This window comes from Patagioenas fasciata, chromosome 9, assembly GCF_037038585.1.
Source record: "Patagioenas fasciata isolate bPatFas1 chromosome 9, bPatFas1.hap1, whole genome shotgun sequence".
Taxonomy (NCBI): Eukaryota; Metazoa; Chordata; class Aves; order Columbiformes; family Columbidae; genus Patagioenas; species Patagioenas fasciata.
In genome coordinates this window covers 19,883,236-19,906,416 of record NC_092528.1, presented here as the reverse complement: position 1 = coordinate 19,906,416, position 23,181 = coordinate 19,883,236, and the positions used below count along the sequence as shown (strand labels likewise).

General features: G+C 36.3%; 1 protein-coding gene across 10 annotated transcripts in view; it reads right to left on the bottom strand.

Moving 5' to 3' along the window:
* NLGN1 (neuroligin 1) overlaps positions 1 to 23,181 on the bottom strand; it is a 378,226-nt gene that overhangs the window by 190,399 nt on the left and 164,646 nt on the right. For 6 of the 10 annotated variants that reach the window (XM_071812568.1, XM_065844748.2, XM_065844747.2 and 3 more), the window contains one exon: positions 7,888 to 7,947. The exons of the other annotated variants lie outside the window; for them this stretch is intronic. In XM_071812568.1, the coding sequence (XP_071668669.1) occupies positions 7,888 to 7,947 (60 nt within the window). The remainder of the gene's footprint in view (positions 1 to 7,887; positions 7,948 to 23,181) is intronic. 10 annotated transcript variants of the gene reach the window in all.

Here is a 23,181-nt window from a genome sequence, read left to right as displayed (position 1 = left end):
AGTTAAGAATCTTTCAAGTAAGCTCTCTGTAGAATCGTTTGAATCATTTCTGAAGCACTGTAAGGACCACTAGGTGAGGGCAGTTACACCAAAAGCCCCGCTTCTTGAATTTCCTCAACAAGTTCAGCACAGATGTGTCTATTTACAGAAAGCCAGTTGCTATTAGCGTTTTGATATTGATTCTAATTTGAAGAAAACACCAGAACAGTCAAGATCAGAAATCGGATCTTCAATATTTGAAGTACTAGAACAATCATTTACTCACAACCACAAGGATGATGAAAGGTTGTGCATGAAATCGCAAGTATTGCTTTCCTCACTCAAGCATATAGTAAAGGGCTTTCCAACATGCAATTTTCCAAGTGTAAAGCTAAGGAGATCATTTATCTTCATTGTCCATTGGATAGAATTATGACCTCCTAAGGCTTAAAATCTACACTGAGGAAAAAGTCTTTTCAAATTCATATACTGTTTTCAGTAGATGGTTTGTTCACAGCCTATGCTTCCTATTTTTTTTTTGATACAAATATGGAAGCAATAATAAATTATTAATCTGCAATCACTGTGTGACTCTTCCCAGCAGAAACTGTACACAGTTAATTGTATGCTTGGTGGTAGCACAGGGGAAGACTGTATCAGAATTCTTCTTTAATTAAAATTACATAGAATTACAGAGCACCAACTGTGAACAGTAATGAAATGTTGGTAGTACTGGCCTGTTTATGTGGAAAATAATATTCTGATATCAAGAAAAGAAAGAGTGTCCTTTATCTGAGAAAGGAAGCACACATTCATGAGTAAAATCTGACAAATAAAGTGATTCTCTCAGTAAATTCTGTCTAGACCATACTTTTCTTATTTCCTACTACTAATATTCCTGTAAAGGTTATGGACAGATAAAGAAAGACTAATTTTCAGCTCTACCTCTGTGCCATGTCAGAGCAGATGACATGCAGTATGAATTTTTCTCATGCAGCTTTGCCAAAGTCATCAGTCTTAAGAGAAATCCCTTCTACAAACAAAAAATGGTGTTCCTGTGTGTTTTTCAGGCAATAATGTAGTTCTGGAGACACCTGGGAGGTTATGCAGCATTCACCTGAGGTCAGTGGGACTTTGGGCTATGGATTATATAGGAGCTACAGAGCTCTTCATGTGAATAAGAGAGATCCCTGCATTTTGGTCTTACAGCCAGTGGTTTCACATCATTGCTGTTCCTAACTAGGAATATTTGAAAGGTGCAAATATTCAGCAGGGAGAGCACTGTTTAAGTACTAGTGGTTAAGTACAGATTACTAACTAGTGGATGCTACTAAATCGGAAGGTCAAAGTAAGAGAGAAAAAAATCAGATCATAATTGGTAACTGATTCTTACCTGAGAGTAAATATTCCCCTCATGAAAACTATCATCCTTTAAAATTAAAACGGAGGAAGTATTAATATAGCACTCTGCAATGAAAAATTCTGTATTGGTACAAAAGTGGCAGAAATATGTACTTTTCAAAAGTGCTTATTGGAGTTAAGTGTCCAATTCAACAGAGAAAATAATTGAGATTTTGACATTCTGATACTTTTCAAAACCTGACCATAAATGATTTGACACAGCTTTCGTTTTTTCCTATGGGCTGGTGTCAATCTTTTGTGTGCATGTGCTGGAGTGGTCTCTGTAAACCGTAGTTATACTTTCTCACACGGGTTAATAGTTATTCACGGATGCGGATTAACAGTTATTTCTGGAAGTAGCTCATTCTGAACCTGAAGAATTGACGTGCAAATGTGGCATTTCTGCCAAGTGTAGATTTATATACTGATTCAATTTAGCTGTGTACTGTATTTTTTGTTGCATTTTATTAAGTGTTGCTTTAATTAAAAAGCAGACACATTAATATTTTCAAAGACATATGCAGGGATAGCGCTACTCAAAATCCTTCTCAAATTCAACTCTGTTCTGTTTTTGTTTACACAGAAGATAAGTTTTGATTGCTGTGATTACTTTGGCTCTAAATTACTAGTTCACAAAACACCTCAGTATGTCTTACTGTATAACAGAGAATTATCTTATTTATATGACATACACATGAACTTTCTTACTAGGTTTTCCATCATCTCTCTTCTGTACATTTCTAATGTTTGTTGCATCTATTTTTTATGTCTGGTCTTAATTACATTACTGGTAATTTAGGAATAGGGTTGTCTTTTATTCTACGTTTGTTACATCACACAACAGGGAACTGGGTCTGACTGTGAATACCAGTCACAATTGTCATATATAACAAAACATAATTATAGCTTCAGTCATTTGAAGCTGATATGAATTGGCCATGTGACTTAACAAGTATAATTTGCAGGGAACAACCAAAATGGGAAAGGAAGAAAGCCTACCTGGAGACAACTTAGCACAAAAATATAATTAATTCAGCACAGATGTCACAAGCAGTGTTTTTCTACATGTCATTAAAAAAATTGTCACATTTTGACGTAAAGCATTAAGTAAATCTTGCTCTTTGAACATGAAACAGCAGAAGAACAGTGGAAAACTTTTAGATTGGTTACTGTAAAACCTATGTGTTCCTTACATAGAATACTATATGGGTGTATGTGTGGCTCTTCCATAAGCTTTTGTCCTAAAATATTTAAGAGCATGGTATCAATCAGCACAACTCTTAATCATTTAAAAGCCTTTTAAGAGTATTTGACCTTTCAGTTCAAATCTATCAGATGCCTCATAGATGTACTGTTATTTTAACAAGCTAGTGCACTGAGCAGTGCTACTCTGTAAACAGCCATTTTGGCCATATTTTCAGCATGTCCTGAGACTATCAAAATAACTACTGAATTTCTGTTAGGACTGGCAGTGAGGTTCTAGACACATTTCATATTTGAAAATACAGCCTGTACCCATCAAGTTTCAGACAAATAGAATTGTTTCATTTTGTTTGTCTGGTTTTGTACCTGTCAAATCAATGGATCATTTTGTGTAGTCTCAAACACTTAACTACCTTTATCTGAAAGTGATTTGAGATCCTCGTGGAGGACTATATGAATGTATACTCTAACATTCAAAAAGACCTACGCTTTTACAGGTAACCTTCTGGAGCAAATTCTCATTAGAGTAGGACCTCAATAACCAGGTAGGTAGTAATTCTAAACTATTAAAATATGATGGTCAGAAACGCAAAAGCTGACAGACCATGGTACCAGCAATGCTTGGCAGTGCTAAAAGTATAATGGAGCCCTGAAGAGGTGCTTAAATTAAAGGTCTGACAGAATTTTTGTTACATGCATTTTCAAGCATTAATAACATCACTGCAAAAATTCAACAAAATCTGAACTGAGGTTCTCAGTGTAAAAGGAAAAAAATCTAATTGGCAAAATTCAATATGCAGGTGACATTGGAATCTGTACTTGGGAGCTGGAATCACAGAACTAACATGAATGGGTGACAGGATGAACAGGAATCATGAATATGTCTACGTGTATCAGTCAACGAGTTCACCCAAAGTGGTAAGATCGGTAAGATCTGTGCTAGTCCAGCCTGGCTGGAACTCATTAGAGGTTATAATTAACGCTGGAGCATGTGGGGACTTCGCGAGGTAGACAAATGTGTTCTGCTGTTTCATAATCTCTGAATTCCCAAAACATACAACTAACGCCAGCCAAAAAGATTGTTTCTCTCCCCATTTCTTACCATGACTGTTGAAAGCAGTTGTAATGCTAAACTTGGCAACTTAGTCTATTTTAATACTAATAAAGAGATAGGGGTTTTGGAGAGATCCTCAATTCTGAAATGTGGCTCTGCACTACAGTCTGTTGAGCATAAGAAGAGATTTGCAGATGCATTCTGCATCATTAGCAATTTAAAATATGAGTGGATTTTTGTTTGTTTTGATTTAAAAGAGGCTCTGGACCAAGAACTTCCCTCAGTCAATGAAGTCCAATAGTCCATACAAGACAGAGCATCAGACTAAATTATCAGAATCATCAGCGTTACAGCCTGTGAACAAACAGAAACATCTGTTCCTAATCTGTCTCCTTTTTCACAGGAGAGATTGGAATGAAGGAGGGAAGAGCAGAAACATCCAGTAACTACAGCGCAGATGCCTCTTCTGAGGCCCGTATTCTGTTCCCTGCTTTACTGTGGACATGCTACTGCACTCCTCAACCTCAGCGTCTGTATCCCTCATTTCTAAAAATGGAATAATAGCATTCCTCTATCGCAGAGGGATGCTGTGAGACTGAATACATTAAAACTGAGAGACGCTCAAATAGCATTGATGGCTAAATAAGGATCTAAGATTGACATGTTGATGTGCTAGGTAAGGTGTGCATGACAGAAGGGTGGATGAGAATAATTCATTTGTGAGAAATCCTTCGTGGATATTTCACACAGCACAAACTACACAGAAGTCCAGTTCTGATCCCTGAGTACACAGGAAAATCAATGATTTGTGGTGTTGTATTTTAAGTCATGCCAAGGATTTTAGAATATAGGAACTAAGGGTGCATAAAGAGTCACTGTTTTTCGCTATAGTCAAATCAAGTCCAGTTAAATTATTATTGCTCACCAAAATTAAGACTGAGACAACAGATTAATATTAAAATATTTTAAGAGAAAAATATGTTACTTTTTTAAACTAAGCCTTGTTTCTAAACTGAGGAAGGTAGAGTTTATTGAACTGCTGAGCAAATTAGAGTTAAATCTTATACCTAGGCTACATATTGCTTTCCTGCATGTCAGCAAATAGGGAAATCCAATACTTCTATAAAAAGGGAAATCCCCAGTGCTCACTGGTTGAACGTGCTTTTGCCACTCAGGGTTTTGGTGCCTGCTCAAGTAGTTCAATACTTACTGAAAAACAGGTAAGCAATTTCAAGTGTAAACATAAAAGGGTTAAACAGAAACAAGAACGCAGCTAGACTAGGGAAAAAAAGATATTTATATAATTTCTGACTTTACACACATTTCACGCTCACAGAATTTGAAAACACCTTCATTTTTTAAACAGCAAATTTGCAGATCATTAGCTGGTAATGTGCACTACTGCCTTTGGGTCTTTTGAAAACAAAAATGAAAAATGATCTAATTAAGCCTGGTATACTGGTTGCAGCACATAGAGATCCAAGTTTGATTACTGATCCCAGTGCTTGTGCTGGCAAGGGTTGGACCACAATACTATGGAAGTGACATGTAGCAGCAGATGGAAGTAGGATTATCGAATGCTGTTTGAAAATGAAATCTTCTAATCAAACTGTGATGTCTGAGTGTCACAATACACAATACTTTCCAGCCATTTGCTCCAAGGAAGCTGCTAAAAAAGATCTTTCTTCAGGAAAGGTGTAATACAAGAAACAGACACTGGAGCTCTGTATTTCTTATTACAGAGAGTATCCTGGGCAGTTTAGAAATCCCTGGACATTGTTTACCTAGCATGGATTCTATGGTTATATGACACAGTTGTTTCTGACCATATATAGCCCAGTCTCCCTAGTATTCCAACTTGATCATTCATTTAGTTTGGTATTTGTTCTATTTTGTTCACTGTTACTCATTTGTAATTTTATATTGAGTAAAAACTGCAAAAGGCAAAGGGTTTGATGGACAGGTTAGCAGAAATTTAGACAGCTAAAGTAGCTTTTTGCTTCGCCTCTCTTTTTCCTGCTACTCACAGCCGAACATATATATGACTTGAAGTTTGTGAACTCTTCAGTTCTGCACATGCAACAAGTTCTAGGGTTCCCACGCACAAGAGCATGTTCACAAAATGCACCTTATCCAATACTGCTCCTTCACGGAGGGACAGGGAAATGCAGGGCTGCAGCCAACAGGGTTTCTACCAACCCAGCAGACATCCCAGCAACCTTCAGTGTCTACTAATCATAAAAATTCAAATTTGCCCTTCCTCTCTGTGACTCCCAGAAACAGCAAAAGTCTAATTACTGCCTGTATTCTTCTATTGGCATAGAAAGAACAAAACTGCCACTTGTATGCTGGAGAAAATTAATCCCAGTCCTATAAATTACAGAGATTTATTAATGTTGTAAATGTGTTTCTTCCCCCCTAACTTGACTGCTGTGTTTTTACAGCCCTTTCTCTCTTTCCTACAGTCATCAATGTGGGAGAGGGGTTTTCTCTGACATGGACACTTGTTCTCCAAAGACTGAGATCCCTACTCCCATCTGACTCTGCGTACTAAACTGCTTTCTGATAGCAACTACTCTCTGTTCAATTTTAGTACGGTGAGTAGTTTCTTTTAAGTGTGTCTAAGCAGAGAAGGACTCAACAAATGTTAAAACATTAGCATCTGTCTTGGCAATTATACAGCAATTTAGGAGAGCCATTAAGATCCACTGGATGAATAACCCAGGTTTCTAATGGTTTCTTAAAACATAATGTTAAAAAAAAAAAAAAAAACCACAAGACAGAGCAACTTTTACAGTGGCTAATTCAATATCACAAGTCTTGGACAATACATAAGAACGTCCCTTGCAATATTTTGCCATGAATTAATGTAAAAATGACTTGGCCTCATAGAGCTAAGTGGATCTGAATTATCACACTTAGCTCTGAATAATATGAGAGCTTTCAAAGGAGATTTTCAGTTAGGTTATTCTTTCAAATCTTGGGCCAATTGGTGTGTTTTCATTCATATGCCTAGCATGCACACTCAGCAGAGGATCACAAATCAGAAGTAGAAATTTGTGAGTTTATTTGTAAAGCCTCTGTTCAATTATTGGGCAAGAAGTTAAGTGCCAATTTGCCTTCCCTCATCTTTTGTGATAAGAGTGTGCATTTCTGTGTGAAGATTTTTTTTTTTTAAATTAAGAGCCTTGCAGTTTACAAGTTTGGCTTCATCTTAGTATGTGGCAAAAAAAGAACCCAGATACTAACAGAGAAACAAGCAGCAACTGTACCAGCCTTATATGGTAATTTGTTATACTTGTTGACCATAAAATATACAAAGTATGTGTTTAAGACTCAGAATTTTGAAGCACATCAGTTTCAGGGATTTGACTACTCAGGAGAAAGAGCCCATTGTTACCATTTTCATAGCCCTAAAAAATATCAAATCTGCATAGCTTATATGATTAACAGACGTAATTCATAAACAGAATAGTATGCTTGACATTTCAAACTTTCGATTTTACTTGGTAATAGGGTTTTCTAAGGGTCAGCACAAGCAGACAGGCATCTTTATATGATTGTAGAAAACAAAAGGGATCAGATTCTTCGAGATGGCACCAGTTTAGCTCCAGAGAATGCACTGGTCCTGCACGGAGCTTCACCAACTGCAAATACTGTCCACATTCTAGGGCACAGAGGCGAGGCAGTTTGCATTTATTTCTATGTGTTCATGGCAACGTAAATGCAGAAGGTTTTCTATTGGGGAAAATTCAGTTGCTTAAGAAACACTTTCTAAGAATTTTCTGTATTTTTCCTTTAATAAACACAGCATTTTATATGTTTATCAAACTGAGATCAGTCAGTGAAAAAAGAAACATCTTTGTACTTGGTGAAATACATAGGGTTAGAACACATGCAAAAAGGTGTACAGAAAAACTTTGAAAGAGTGTTAGTTTAAATAGTATGGACAAAATTCAGTCAAAAGGTGGGATGCAACTTATCAAAAGTCCATTTCAAGAAAACAAAAAACCTCCTCTTTAAATATTGTTACTGTTTTGTATCAAAACGTAGAACTTAACAACATTCTTTCTTTTTAAAAAAATAAAAATATATATGTATAACAACAAGCAAGAAGACAAAACACATCAAAAATGGGAATTAAAAAAAAAAAAAACTCTTCAAAAGAAGACAAGAAGTCAAAAAAAGAGGGGAAAAAAAGATTTTCAGGGATCCTTGTCATGCAAATCAGTTTGGCGGCAAAAAAATACCTTCATCTTCAGCACCGTCATTATCACCTAAATCATCTGTCTGTTTCTTTGTAAGGGGACCTAGGATTGAGAACGGAGAAAATGGAGGAAAAAAGACAATTCAAGAATATACAAGACCGAGAAAAAAAACCAGTGAATATTAAATTCCCATGGAAGTTTCAAGAAAAACATTTGCAGGGAGGGAAATCTTAGTTTATAGCAACCAATATTTCATTACATTTTCAAACATTACAGCAAAACCTTCCCTAGGGGGTATGGTTATTAGAAACATCTAGCACAAGAATCAAAGAGTGCCCAGTGCTTTATTGCTTTTAAATGAAGAATCAAAGCTTGTTTCCTAAAAGCATACCCACCATAAACTATATTCATCCACTTAATTTAATTGTTTTTTGTTGTTGCTGTTATTACAAATAGTGGAGACAAGAACTGCCAAATTACCCCTTGCATTTGATGCAATAAGGTGGCTAATAAATGCCTTGACAATTGGTTAAAACAATATTTTCTGTGAAATGCTAATTCACATTTCTAATTTCAAGCACTCAAGCTCATGCTTTACACAAAGATAAGCATGGTTTGGGCTTTTTTCTTTTTCCTCTCTTGTTTTCTTTTTTGTATTATTATTATTTTTTTAAATATAGTCATTACATTCTCTTTTAACAGCACCATAGATTATCCTGAAACCTTTGACCACCTGCTGAGATATTTGTAAAGAACCCTGAATATCAATATGTAAACTAGAAACAAGAGTGAAATCCTAGACCAACTGAAGACAATTATTTTTCCCATTTATTTCAGTGGGGCCAGGGTTTCACCCATAGTGCACAAAAGTTGTATTGAATATGATAATTGAAGTTTTAGCTTGGGCAAGACATTATATCATAATTCCTTATTTCTAGAAATGGATGGTGAGACAAAATTATTTCATGCCCAGCACCTGTATTATTAACAAGTATTAATAATCATATTTTCCAATGTGAAAAATGCCTGCTCCTTTACTAAATATTAAAAATATACACCAGAAGGAAAGTCAAAGGCCATTCTGAAAATATTCCACGTCATATATTTTACACACTTACGCACAAACAAAAGACAGTTGGAACCCAGCATTATCTTTCCTTTTTTTTCAGAGCTCTCTCATTTCCATGACATTCTGTAATTTGCATGCAAAAAAGCAATCAGTACACAGGACTAAGTAACAAAAAAAGAAAAGCCAGCCAAGCACAGAGTAGAAAACAAGAACTTTCTCATGCATAAAATAGCAATAGACAAAAGCAATAACAAAAGAAGAGATGAACAGTATGTGTTGATATTTTCAATAGATGTAGGAAAGAGACATGCATTAAGTCTAAGCGCTATGGAGTATTAAAACATTTGTATTTTAAAAGCTCTCTCTAGCTCTGTTATTTTACAGGATATTAGTCATTCAGCATTAAACCTGTCATTTATAGTTGAAATACCATGTGTTTGAGTGATGCATCTAAGAAAAAAAACCATAAACTCTTTGTACCAGGTGCATGGACTTGAGAAACAGAAACAACTCATGAAGTACCATGAGATTTTAACTGTGAAAGCAGAACTGGACCATATTAATACCTTCATTACTGTTTCAGTCAGTTTTTAACTCATTCTAAATACTGAATGCCAGAATTATACATCATAAATTAAACACGAGCATTTTTATAGTCATACCTGCAACAATCATTCTGTTTAGTACAGAGCCTTGGTGAATGCAATAGCTTTTCCTAATACAAGCCCCAAATGTAATCTTTACAATATATGGTATCTAGATAATGTGACCCTACCCAAATACACATATTCAAATGTCTTGCTGCCCATCATTCTCATACCACATCAACTTTACTTCTGAAAGAATGAAACTAGAAAAGTAAAAGACACATGCAAAGAACAACAGTAATTTCACGTTGGGATTTCCAGTAGGGTAAAGATGAACAATGGACTTAAAATTCTAAGAACTGTGCACTTAATGGAGCTATGCACTGAACAAAAGCCAGGTGAAGCCAAAGATATATACACATACACATTTTCAATGGCTTTTTGTTATCTTTTAAGTTTTAAAAAGTCAACAGAATGGAACAAAGTAGCATCTGCAAGGGCAAACAGCACATATTTCTCCAAATAACACACAGAGAGGGGCATTTTCTTTTCTGAATGAAACCAAGACAATGAATGTTGTATGTTTTTAAGAGCTGGCCTTCGTGAAATATTTTGTACAGATCATGGTTCCAGATCTCAACAGCAGCTGGACAGTGCACCAAACAACTCAACGCTAACAACTGATCTCATACCATCCCTAATTTTACAACAAGGTGAAGCATAATTGAGGCTAGCTATTAAAAATAAACTGGATAATTCTAGTATTTATACAGTTGTTTATATGAAAACCATGAGGAAAAAAAAAAAAAAAAAAAACACGCAACCACAAAACAAAAATCTTTGTTATAATCATGTTGCAATACACATTACACACAATTAATTTTGCAAAGGGGCTGACCTATTTTTAAGCTGTCACAGATTAAACATGCTTTCTAACACAGCTGTTTATCTATTTCACAACACAGGGGCTCTGCTTGCTTCATCCCCTAAGCAGGAGGACTCGTCCCTGATGGGGACATGTGACAGACCCATCAGGCACCACGGCCACTGCTCTGTTAAGATACAACACATGATTTCTGCCACATGTTCACTCCAGTCTGCAGGTACAATGGACCACATTCATTATATCTCAGTAACAGCTGGCTTAGAAAACTAAAGATCAAAATGATTTTCTGCTACCTGGAGTTAGAATATTATCTGAGGTCTAGAAACCAAAGCAGCATTTGGTCCTCATGCGCCAGGCATGGAATTACTTACCTATTATCTGTACTTCACCTATAAATACAGGAATGCTGTGAAACTTAATTTGTATGTGTAAATTGCTCTGCAATCCCTAAAAGAAACCCAGCAGCTCAAGACCCACAGTGCCGACAGCTGTCTGAGGTGCCATACAGGAACACTGAGTGGGTCAACCTGGAATCCTCAAAGCAGAAGCAGAGTTCTGAGCTAAACTCTTTGTGTCCTTTGTTACCCATTTCATGTCTGGCTACTAAATAAATTCTCTAAAATCCTGAAAGTCATATTAAAAGAAATTCTGGTTTAGACTACCACCTGTTTCAGCAATAATTCTCATTCTAAAAATCAGTAAGAAATGGCTTTTGCTTTTGATTCTCTAGATAGCAGACAACACTAACAGCATCGCTGTGTCCGTATCATCATAAAGACTGAAGTCTTGAGTCCTTACACTGGAAAACATGCTGAAATCACTATCAGATAAACAAAATAAAATGTTATGGAAAGATCCTACAACATGTGACAGCAATAGAGTTTTTAAGTGAAAATAAATCAGGACTGAAACTGCGTAGTAGGTGCACCATTTTCAGTTATTTTCTGCAGGTTTGAATTAATATTCTACAGACAGTTTTTGATTTTGTAAATTAAATGTATCCCTCCACTAGATTTATTTGTTTAGCCCTGACTGTTTATTCAATATATGATTCTTCAGGGTTCTTCCATCATTGTATTATTCTTTTCAGGTAACAGAAACTAATTTTTAAAATACTGAAACTAAGACACGATGGACTAGGAGGCAATCAAACAAAACCAGAGTATACATTTGACAGAATTATGATCACCAAAAGTCTTTCATCCACAATTACTTTCTCCTGTCCCACTATAGCTTCTCTTCACCTTCTGTAAAGACTCACTTATTCCAGCTCTTTTAGCATTTCACTTACAAAAATGAGCATCCATTACAAAAAGTCCATTTTATTACTTTTAAGATATAAGCCTTCAAACAGGTACGCTGCCTTATTGCGTTTGCCTAAATTTTAGTTTATGTAATAAATATTAAATATCAACAAAATAATCAGGTACCATAAATAATGGGAGGCAATAGGGATACTAAAGCCTCTAAAATGCTGATAGAAAGAAGATTTACTTATCAGGAGGTGCTCTAAGGTTTTGTCTCATTTAGTCTCCTGTTGCTGCATACCCGTAACTCTCATTAATGCTAAAGGGAAAGTAGACCCCTAAGTCAGTTTAAAAAGGGCAAGAAGCAATTACTGCATTTTATGTTTCCTAAAGGCAATGAATAGTCTTGCTACAAAAGCTAAAGGAATGCTTTGTGCAGGAGGAACTCCTGACAAACTCGCTACTCATTTAAAAATAGTTCTTACATTATTTAAAATATTATTCAAATATTTATTCTATTTGTATTGCAATCAATGCTCAGGAAGTAACATGATGCATTTTAAAATCTCGATAGTTGACTACTCTGTGTTTGCAGATGGCTTTTCTGTGCTCAAAATAAGAGAAATAACATACCCCCCTCTCCAGTTAGCTAAAGAGTAATTATGTGCTCAGAAATAATTAAAGTCCAGCCATATTAATTCTGGTTTTTATCATTCCCTTTGATGAAGGACTAGGGTACTTTAGCTCCCAAATACATTAAAGCCGATTATAAATTCTCTCTTTATGGTCTTGATTTGGCAGAAATTATCTGTGGCCTTTTGGACCACGAGTGTGTGGGAGGCATGGAAGCTGCGGATGTCATTAACTTTTTGGCCTGGGAAAGCTATTCATCATTAAAAAGTCATACTGCAAGTTGATACCGTTTTGTAAAACAACTAGAAATCCTCTATGCTTAATAAATCTGTGCTTACGCATACAGCCATTGTTTGAGCCAAAATGTTCTCCTTCAGTAATGAGAAAAGCAGGAAAGAAAAAAAGCACCTTTTACGTTAGGTTAACTAGATGCCATGGATCTCGCAATTTAGAAATCACCATACTAATAATCATTCTTTGAGTTAAGGTGTCTGTTCAATAACAAGGCAAAGAGGTGAGATTAAGCCTATTGCTGAAATAACAGAGGTATTAGAAAAATTCACTAGGTGGGTTTCAACACCATGGAATCTGGTAGTGCACATGTTAAATACAATTATGCATTTATCTTTAAACTTAAATAAGTGCCTCCAATCCATCCCTTGCTATTTTTTCTTCATTAGCCCATTTCTTAATTGAGCAATGAAGATCTGTAAAGTGTAATCACGTCACCTTTTCAGGTTCTGCCTTCATATCCAAATACAAAATAACCAATCCTTTGTTATTTCAACTATCATTTTTATGCATAAGACTCTCAAACAACAACAAAAAAATCAACTGTGCTGAATTATCACAGTCTAGCAGATGTTAGCTGAGGCACAATAACATGTTGTACCTGTTTTTAATTTAAAAGAAATTAATTGTGAGTTATAATTAACAATCTTCGGGGCTCAACATTTTCAGTGAAGAGAATTCAAAAATCAAATTCTTATATGTTGAAATTAAAACAGAACTATGTGGATTTTTTTTTTCTTATAAATGTAATGACTAATGAGAAAGATACAGCATAATAGTCATTTGATGAATAACTTCATAAAACCATCTTCTTTCATTTGAAAATTAAAGAGTTGTCAGCAAAAATAAAATAAGTAGAATTCCTTACATAAAATATATTTGGAAGATACAAATGGCAGCTGAGTTTTAAGAAACACATAACTGAAAAAAATATCTCTATTATCATACTTTGTTGCAACAGACAAAACAATCTATTTTATATTTTCCCTTATTACTATCTTGCTTTCGCCATATGCTCACTCTCTTCCATGTTATTTTTTCCCCCTAAATATCCTTTGATTTCCATATTGTACTTATTTGCAGTATTTGTACTTCTCAGCAGGGCAAGGCCCTGGTTGACTTCGCTTTTTGATGGTAACATTTGCACTCATGTTTTAACAACAGATGATGGCACAGACCTCAGTTGTTTCACATCTTAGTACCTGATTTGTGATGACAATCAAGTACTGTAATTAGAGCTGCAAGTAACTCAAATTTGCATCTGCAAGTGAATGACAGGTGCAAATTGAACCCACAAAAGGGTTGCCAGCTTTCTTTGAAAATGTACATGTATAAATACTTTGTCACTAAAACAGCTATTCTGACACTTCAAGACTAATTCCTGCTGTGTCTTTTATAACAGCATATTGCTGAAGTGTCACACAGAAAGAACGTCTAATCCCGAACCTTTTTATTCACAAGATTAATCACACTGGCTGGATCTTGATTTCCCTTAAATCTGAAGGAACTTCATTACTGAACACTAGATTTGTATGAATTTAAATGAGATCAGAATCTGGGAATGTAGACAGGTTTCACTTCTCTGCTTCTCATTTCAGGTGCAGCCTGAAATTTAGTGTATTCTCAGAGGTGAAGGCACTTTACGTTCACATGTCCTGTGGAGAGCAGCCCAAATTAATCTTCATATCAGGCTCTCTTTAAATCCCATTTCCCTTGCAATAGGCCACTTTATAAATTCAACTGCCTTTCTAGAAGGCTTTTGGTTACGTGATGTGCCTTACATGGAGTCACGCAGCTTTACTAGAAAAGTAGGGAGGATAAGTAGAGATTGTTGGGTGAGCCATGGTGTCCTGGGGCCCATCCACACAGCAAAGCTCGCCCCTGAAGAAGTATCCACCTGCTCCCTCTGCCTGCAAGCACTCCCTCACCGTGTCCCACAAGAAAGTATTTTGGATGAGTGAAACTCTGCTCCTCTCCGCCCCTGCACCACAGACACAGAGACACCACTCACGTGAAGGAGATTTGCCAGGACAGGTTCAAAGACAGTGCAGGTACTTTTTACCCAACTTTACATGAAATATAAAGCTAATATCCTAAGAGAGCTGCCTGCTGATCCTCATAAGGTTGCAATGAAAACATAGCTCATGCATGGAGTATACTTCGTACTAGGAGGAAGCAATTTAGTGCAAGAGCAAACAGCCTGATAATTATTCTAGACATCACAGCTTCTAAACCGCTCTGACTTCTCTTTTAGCCAACAGGAGAAGAAAAAAAATCACATTGGAGAAGAGAGAGAGGAGAGAAAGATGGTCATTTATTTTCTTTCCAGTGGAAGTAAGGAAAGGAACGGACATTTAGGGTAAAGCAGTGGCTGTCCCACCCATGGGAATCATATGTGATGAAAAAGATGCTTCAAATGGATCAGGGTTCTCCTGGTCAAGGTTGACACAGAAAAACAAAGCCCATGCATTTAACCAGAAACACTATAGTTGGAGCACAAAGCTCCAGACGCGAGGGATGGGCAGGTAACAGATATGAAAAATAATATTTGTAAGCTATTGTATAGACGTTACAATCAGCATTTACCACTTCAGTGCCACCTCACTTGCCTATATCACAAATCCACACAGCTTTTAACATTTTACTTGCATTAATAATTCACATTGTTTTACAGATACTCATATTCCAGGGTGACACACTACTACAATGAATTGTATAAAACACCGCACAGCTGTACCACCACCTGAGCTTTCAGATCATGAATCAATTCTCTCTACAGGTAATTACTACAATCCAGATCCTAATGAAGACTTATGCACATGCTTAACTATAAGCCTATGAGTAAGTTCTCTGAAGTCAACAGGCTAAATTTCCTAATAATATAAAGATAGATCCACTACCATTAACAGAGCTGCTCCTATTTGCATCTGGGCCAGGAGGTCAACTCAGGAGTAAAAGTTAAACAGGAATGAGCATCCCCAATTTCTAACTTCCCTTAGCTATTCTGTGGATAAATCTAATCAACAAGTAGAATTTTGATCTTTTGAACGTACTACCAAAACTCCATGAAATTAAATTTTCTTTTTTACAAACGCGTTACTTTTTAGTCTGTGTACCTGCAAATAAAATGCTACATTCATTTTCTACAGTTCTCATAATCAAATTGCTTCCTAATCTTAAAGAAGATATAAAGTCATTTTAGACCAGAAGCTTGAAATAGATGGTCATATTTAGCTCATGCAATAGAACTGAAGATTTGTAATTTTAAGATCCAAATGTTCAGTTCCAAAAGGAAGATTTACATAAGCCATCAATATATCAACATTAATCTTCGCTTTCTTTCAAAGATCTCTATAGTGTTGCTGTAATAATAGGCAAGTCAGGATGCAATAAATGCATCCCTTGTGTAAGAATACACAAAGAGGCACAGCTAAGAAAACCACCATGAATTTAGGTAAAACTAGTGAGGTTTGTCCTCTTTTTTTTTTTTTTCTGCTTTTGTGCTTTTGTGTGTGTGTTATTTTGTTTCAGACAGGTAGGGTGGGTCATCTACAACAATATGCTATGTTATCAGAAAACATTTTCAGCTACCTCTTGACTTAAATACCAAAATATCATTAAAGCCATACTCAAACCCAAACCATCTTACTTTACTTTTTATTTTATTGTGCCTTTCTATTCTGGAAAATATTCAGCCCAAAACAACAACTTGACAAATAAACATGACCTTTGTAATCTTGCCCTCGAATATCTCTCTCTGGAAAGAAACCAGTCCAGCACAGTACTCTCAGTAGGGGAGACAGATTGGGATCCTTGCTCAAGTAATTACCTTTGCCAGGGACAAACACTGTCAGTCTGCCTTCTGCTGGAAAAGCCGTATCTCCAACTAATTCTATTAACTGCAAAGACTGGTGTTACAGCAGCTATACAGTTTTGTTTATGGCACAGCTGAGCATACAGTCCAACTCTCTTGAGACCCAGTTTCACAGCCCAAATAGCAGAGCAAAATGGTCTTCATGTAACCATGTAATTGAACATTGCAGAGAAAATCAAGTTAATTGTGCATAATATTTTCATACAGAGTTTGGAATGAAGTAAGTTCTCCCACCCCTCTACTCATGTACTTCATGTCATTTGGTTTGAAGCCACATGCTTAGAGCTCTATATAATTCAGTGTACCACTGCAACCTGTGCAGTATTTTACCATCTAGAAATCCACACTCTCGTATACCATAGATATCATAAGTAATGTGCAAGGCTTATTTTCTCAATTTTCGGAATGAGCCACTATCAGTATTGCTTAATTCTCCAGCTACCACACAGAGCTGATTGTTTTCAGAAAAGTGGCAAAGGGAAGGAGAATGTTTTTTGTTGTATAGCTGACTGTAATCCAACCCTTTCCGTCCAAACTCCAGGCAGACAGAGGGGCAGGGAGTTTACAGCTAAAGCACCTTGTTAATCAGCCCTTCAGTTCCCCCACATTAACTCTGAATCCCTGCATTTCTTGTCATGTTTTGAGTAGTGTAAAGAAAATCTGATTCCATTCACAGTAGGCTAAATTAAATACAACTGCACCCTCTTTCATTAATTGTAAAGGTTTGTGTACAGCAGTGGCCAGACCCTCCCAATCACCTAATGCTGATGCTGGTACCCAAGTCTCAGAATTTCCTTGTTCTTACTTTCAAACCCAGGTTTGTCTCTTGTGATCTCAAGGGCAGAGATAATACTTCTGATACTTTACACCTGTTTGCACGTATGGTCATATTTAAATGTTTTAAAATACTCACACAATGTTTCTTCCTGGAAGGTAAGGGTGGATGATTTTCTTTCAGTTACATACAGCTATATAGATAAATGTGTACACACACATATATAGGTGGGTTCGCCTATATGCCTGTTGAACATGGATTCTTCCTACAGATGTGAAGCACTGATCATTATGGAAATATAAATAGAAATACATTTTAAAATGCAATAAATACTAATGCTAATAACCTGGTGTTCAGAACTACAGTATTTCCATTAACTTGGATGTTAAAAAGAATAAGGATACTTCAAGCTTTCAAACCATCCTTAAAAGACCATTTAATTGTGACTGTGGTCACTAGCTTTTAGAAACATAATTATATTTGTTCTCATTACCCTACCTTTTGACAGAATCGAAGTGCATAGCTCTGAGAAACACTGATGGGAGAACCGAGGGGGCGGCATTTATGTGAAAGGTTGTCAGAAGAAAAGTGCCTTGCCACATTTATTTTCCTTTATTTACATACTGTATTTTTAGAAGACCATAATTTTAGGCAGGAAAACTCAAAACATCTCAGCAATGGAGTAGTCACAAAACAAGAACAGCACAGCCAGTACTTGAAGATTAGTAGGATCAAATCTTATCATAAGAAAAATCATTTCCGCTTTAGCATGTTTTCAATATGAGCATGCTACTTGTTTTGAAACTACAGTTGACTTGTTCTGCATGTTATATTAAGGATTCTCAAATGGATAGATAAAATCCTTATACTGAGCGGAGGATGAAAGGAAATCAGCACATCACTTCTAATCTAGCAGAACTCACAGACAGGCAGTGATAGTTTGGACCATATATTTACACAGCTACTGTCAACTCTCATATGGACAGAAGGCTCAAAACCCTTCTAGTAGAAACTTTGCCTTCATGCTTACTGTTTAATAATTGAATACCTTAACACAGAAGCTAGTGAACAGGAAATGATCATCAAAATAAAATAGATATACAAAATGTCAAGTCTAGGACTACAATATATTATTTACAAAAAGCATAGCAAATTTAAAAGCAAAATGTCAGAGTAGCCCTTGCTTCCATTTTCACAATAGCTATTTAGGTGCGAGTAGATGGGTTTGGGACAATATGACATTTCTAATTCTTCGTCTGCTGACAATAACCATGCTCTCTGGAGGAAAGCAACAAAATGCACAGCAGATAAAAGCATAACATTTCTCAGCATTGGATAAAAGCTACTCTCGCTTCTATTTATATTTATTTTCCTTCTCAGAAGCCTCCTTGCTTAGGTTACACTATGGACACAGTTATCAGAGTTTTTATACTGAGCCACGCTTCTCTTTTTTAAAGCTGATCCTAGTGGGGTAAAAGGTACTTTCTTTTGCCTAGCAAATACAGAGAATTTACATAAACAGTATGAACAACTACATTATAATAACGGCCCAAGGTTTCATGCATGGGTCCTTCTTATGTAGCAAAATCAGTGGCTAAATTAAATACGGCATTTTGTAATGACTGCACACACAATATTTGGTAACTTTGTAACCACTTTAACTCTGTAGTGATAATTATTAAGGTTTGTTTAAGAGCAGTCTCTGATATGACTACAATATCTTCTGTTTAGAAAGCATACAAATCTATGAGGAATATTTCCGCATATATTAGAGCAAACAGCCCTTTCCCAAATCAACCAAAGTTAGTGAAAACATATCTCAATAATCCAAACTCCATCCTGCTGAGCAGAATGAATGCCTACAGCAAATATATCAAACTACTGGCACCAGAACAATACTTTAGACTATCAAACTACCAAACAAACTGGGGAAAGTAAAAGCTATTCTCGTAGCAGACAGCTAACAGCCTGTTGCTATGGGGCAGCAAAGATTGCATTTGCTATGGACCCAACCATACAAATCATCTTGGTCCTTGTCTTCACTTCAGCATCGGTAATGAGCAATTTCCACAGCAGTAGGCAAAATTTTAAATTTACAATTTTCCTTTAAGATTTTAGTTTGTAAGCACTGTGGATTCAATAAAGCTTTGGTAATATTTGACAGATCCATTCCAGCTCCTCAGCTACGGGATTATTAACTAAACTGTAAATGTAAGGTTTTAATGTAGATAAATGGGAGCAATCCAATTAACTTCAAAAGATTCTGAGAGCTTTTAACTCATGCCTTCAGACATAGAGATGTGCTAAATGCATAATAACTTTATGATTTAGATGCAGGATAAAGTTTTAGAAATTTATGTAGGCATAGATGACTTCTACATTTGTTGCTAATCTGAGAGCTAAAAATAATTCTCTTTTTCCTGGCATTTTGTGTGTGCAATTTGGGTACATCTGATGGAGAAAAACTAGATGCAGACATAATAGTTTGAAAACAAAAGAAAAGGAACCTATTATTGATAGCAACTCCTCAAAAATAAACAATAAACTGTGTTTACTTTTATTGGTGAAATCTGGTTTCCTGGAAACAACACTGATCGGGATCACTAATTAGTGATATTCAGTAAGTCTTTTTATGCTAAAGTTTTTTTGATATAATAGTTCTGTTATCACTGTTCTGCAGTTTTATTTTTTTTTAAGTAATGATTATAGACATAATCAGACTTCTATATAGACAAAACATGAATGAACTGCTTCATTTGAAAGAAGAAATTTAATAGTTTCATATTGTCAGAAACTGTTAAAAAGCAGAATTGATGTATGTTGCAATGTAAAGCAACAGAAACAACTTTGCAATTAGCATTACTTGCAAATAAAAATTATTTACATGTGAGGTTATTATTCAGTTCTCTGCCTGCTGAGCTAGGTTATGTCCTCAGTTTGGAGCTGCTTTCACAGAAGTTACAGAGCTTTTTCTTGGCCATTCCCTGCAAGCCTTTCAGCTTAACTTCCAACTTCATTCCAACCCAGCACAAGCCATTAGTATAAAAGTAACTTTTGAGTTTTGCAGATTTTCAACAGGCTGTGCCTGTTGCAATAGGCTGCTTCCCAATCACAGCTGTATGATTGACACCACTGCAAATCACACCCCAGCTGGCTCTCCTGGAGTCTGAATAGCATACACAGAAACTGCAACTTCCATAAGGGGTTAATTCTGTCAAAGAGCTGGGACTAACACTGCAATAACTAGCTTACAACAATCAAATACCCTACCACCACCCTTTGCAGTGTCAGTATATCCTTTGTCTTTTAAGGTGCCATTCTCAGGACCAGTGTCTTTCACTAGTGCCACTGATGAACAAAGTAATTTATGCCATAATGCAAGTCACTATACACTGGCTTTTCATTAGTGATTTAAGTGCCACAGTGGCATACCCAAATTCAAGGGAAAGACTTACAAATTTAGGAGTTATAGGCTTTAAATTTTAAAGACTGAATGTAGTTCCCCAGAGGCGAGCGAGGCGTCTAAATAAGCAAGAACCGTGCCGATAGTGGAGTTTTCAATAAAGAACAATCACGTAGCTGATACAGCCAGTGTAGCCAACAGAACGATATCACACCCTGACGCAGACCCCTACACCTGTAGGTACCACGAACGTTGTGTGCTCTCCTATACCATCTCTCTTCAAACTCCAACGGGTGTTTAGACAGTCGGCTCACAGAGAGCTACAGGGTGACTCCTGCACACCGGTGTCTTCATCTGGAGCTGAATCCCACTCGTAGTTACCAGAAATCAGAATTAGACTGACATGGGTGGTGAGGAATACACACCCCTCACATGAACAGTAAGGTTTTTTAATTTAATTTCTTGGCACAATCAATTTTATAGTTTTATAAAACTTGTCAGTCCATTGTCAGCTTTTGTGTGGAGTCCATTTCATACAGACAGGAAGAACTGAATTTTATAAATTCTTATTAAGGTGAACATACTGCGTAGCATTACTCCTATATAACAGGAGTCTGATACTCTATTGTTTTGAATATTAGTGCATGTCATTGAAAGCACAGATGGGTGATTCAAATAAGTATGTGTCACATGCAAAATTCACTGAACCTTTAAAGTCTTCCAACTAGTTGCATCTGTTATATGTATGTCAAATAACAAACTACAAAGCCTATTTTGAGTTTCAAGCTTGAATTAAAGGTCCCCGAGATCCTTCCCTCCCACCATTCTTTAGAGCAAAAACCAATATTCCTGGGACATATGAAGGGAAAACAAAAAAAACCATAGAAACCTAGACCATTTTGGTAGCAAGAGGTTCCATTAAAATCTGTCCCATTACAACCACTCAGGCCAAAACAACCTGTGATCTTATACCCATCTATTAAAATTTCTTACCTGAAAAATGTTCCAAACCCCCTTTGCTAAAAATTTGCCCCAAAGTTCCATTTTAACTTTGAATTTTAATTTTCTTAAGAAGAAAATTATATACTTGATGGACCACAGCTGTCTGAAAAGTACATATTTGATAGGCATACAGTACTAATTTGGAAAATGAGTGTGATTTACTTGATGAGTCACAATGAATGTCTGCAAATATATATCCAAGGTCTTTACTAGAGACTAGCCTTGCAAGCTGTATTACATAGAAATCATACTTCAACACATGAATATCTCCCACAAAGAAAAATGGAGGCCAAAACTAACAGCTCCCATCTTCCTTACCACTTTCATGCTTTTAGTTGATGAAGTCCAGAAATAAGATACAGTTGAAGAGTACAAATATTGAAATCAACAGATTCTCCCAGTTCAACCCCTATCGTAGCACAGCAACGGACAGCCCCTGCAGCTCCATTAAATCCAGGCACCTCAGGTGCTGGTCTGGGTATGAACGATGGGAATGGGTCTGGAGCACACTGCCAGCTGCTCTCTCTCCTTCATGTCCCGCAAACATGTGTTTGCCTGGTTACGTGTCAGAGAAAATATGGATATTGAGTCCTGGGGAGAAGGCAGAGTGGGCAGAACAAGCAGGATGAAAGTGCACAGACATGACTGCATCTGGGTCATAGACAGTGAACAACACAGATTACTTGACAAATCTGTACCTGGTAGGGCAATCCTGCTTATCAGGTTTCTCTCTCAACTTTATCTTGAGGAAGATTGTACAGAACAACTCTGGCAGTATCAAAAACCGTCGGATTTCCTACATTTCAAGGTAAGAAAGGAAAAGGAGGGCATTTTGCATCAAGTCATCCTCCATCTAACAAAGATGTTTGAATAATTAGTGCAGTGCATTGCCAGAAACATGACATTTCCAACACAAATCTGAAAACATATTCATTGATAGCATTAATTTAAGATAATCAGGTGACTAATTGGGTGACTAATAGTGTTAGTGAATAGAAAAAGAAGTTGAGATTGTAATCAGAGGCAAATCTCAGCTCCTAGAAATTCACCAGGCAGAACACTGAATACTAAGCCATAATGATCACATACCTGCTTCTTATTTGCCAATATAAAATGCTAAAGTCTTGAAAATTAAGAGAAAGTATGTGTATTACCATTATAAACCATCAAGCTGTTTTAAATCTGTTGGGTTTTTTTCTCTTTAATTTATAAAGAAAAACTTTTCAAAACACTGCAAATCAGCCTCAAAAAAGCATTTCTTTGAGCAGTTTCTCATAGAAAGCAAAACAATGAAATGAAAATCACCTCATGTATCTAAGGATAGTACATGTTGTACAGTGGGAAATTAAGGCTGTGGTAATTATGTAGCAAAGTATTTAAGATTTAAGCATTTGAGCAACTTTAAATACATGAGTAACTCCTGTGAGTGTCACTGGATTTATCCTGCTTACACAAACAGTATCTTCAGAAGACACTTCTGAGAAGATAGTTCAGAGAAGTCTTAAAATGTGTTTTAAGAAATAGGCTAGAAGGGAAAGGAAATTTACTGTGGATAGTTGCCAGTTGATT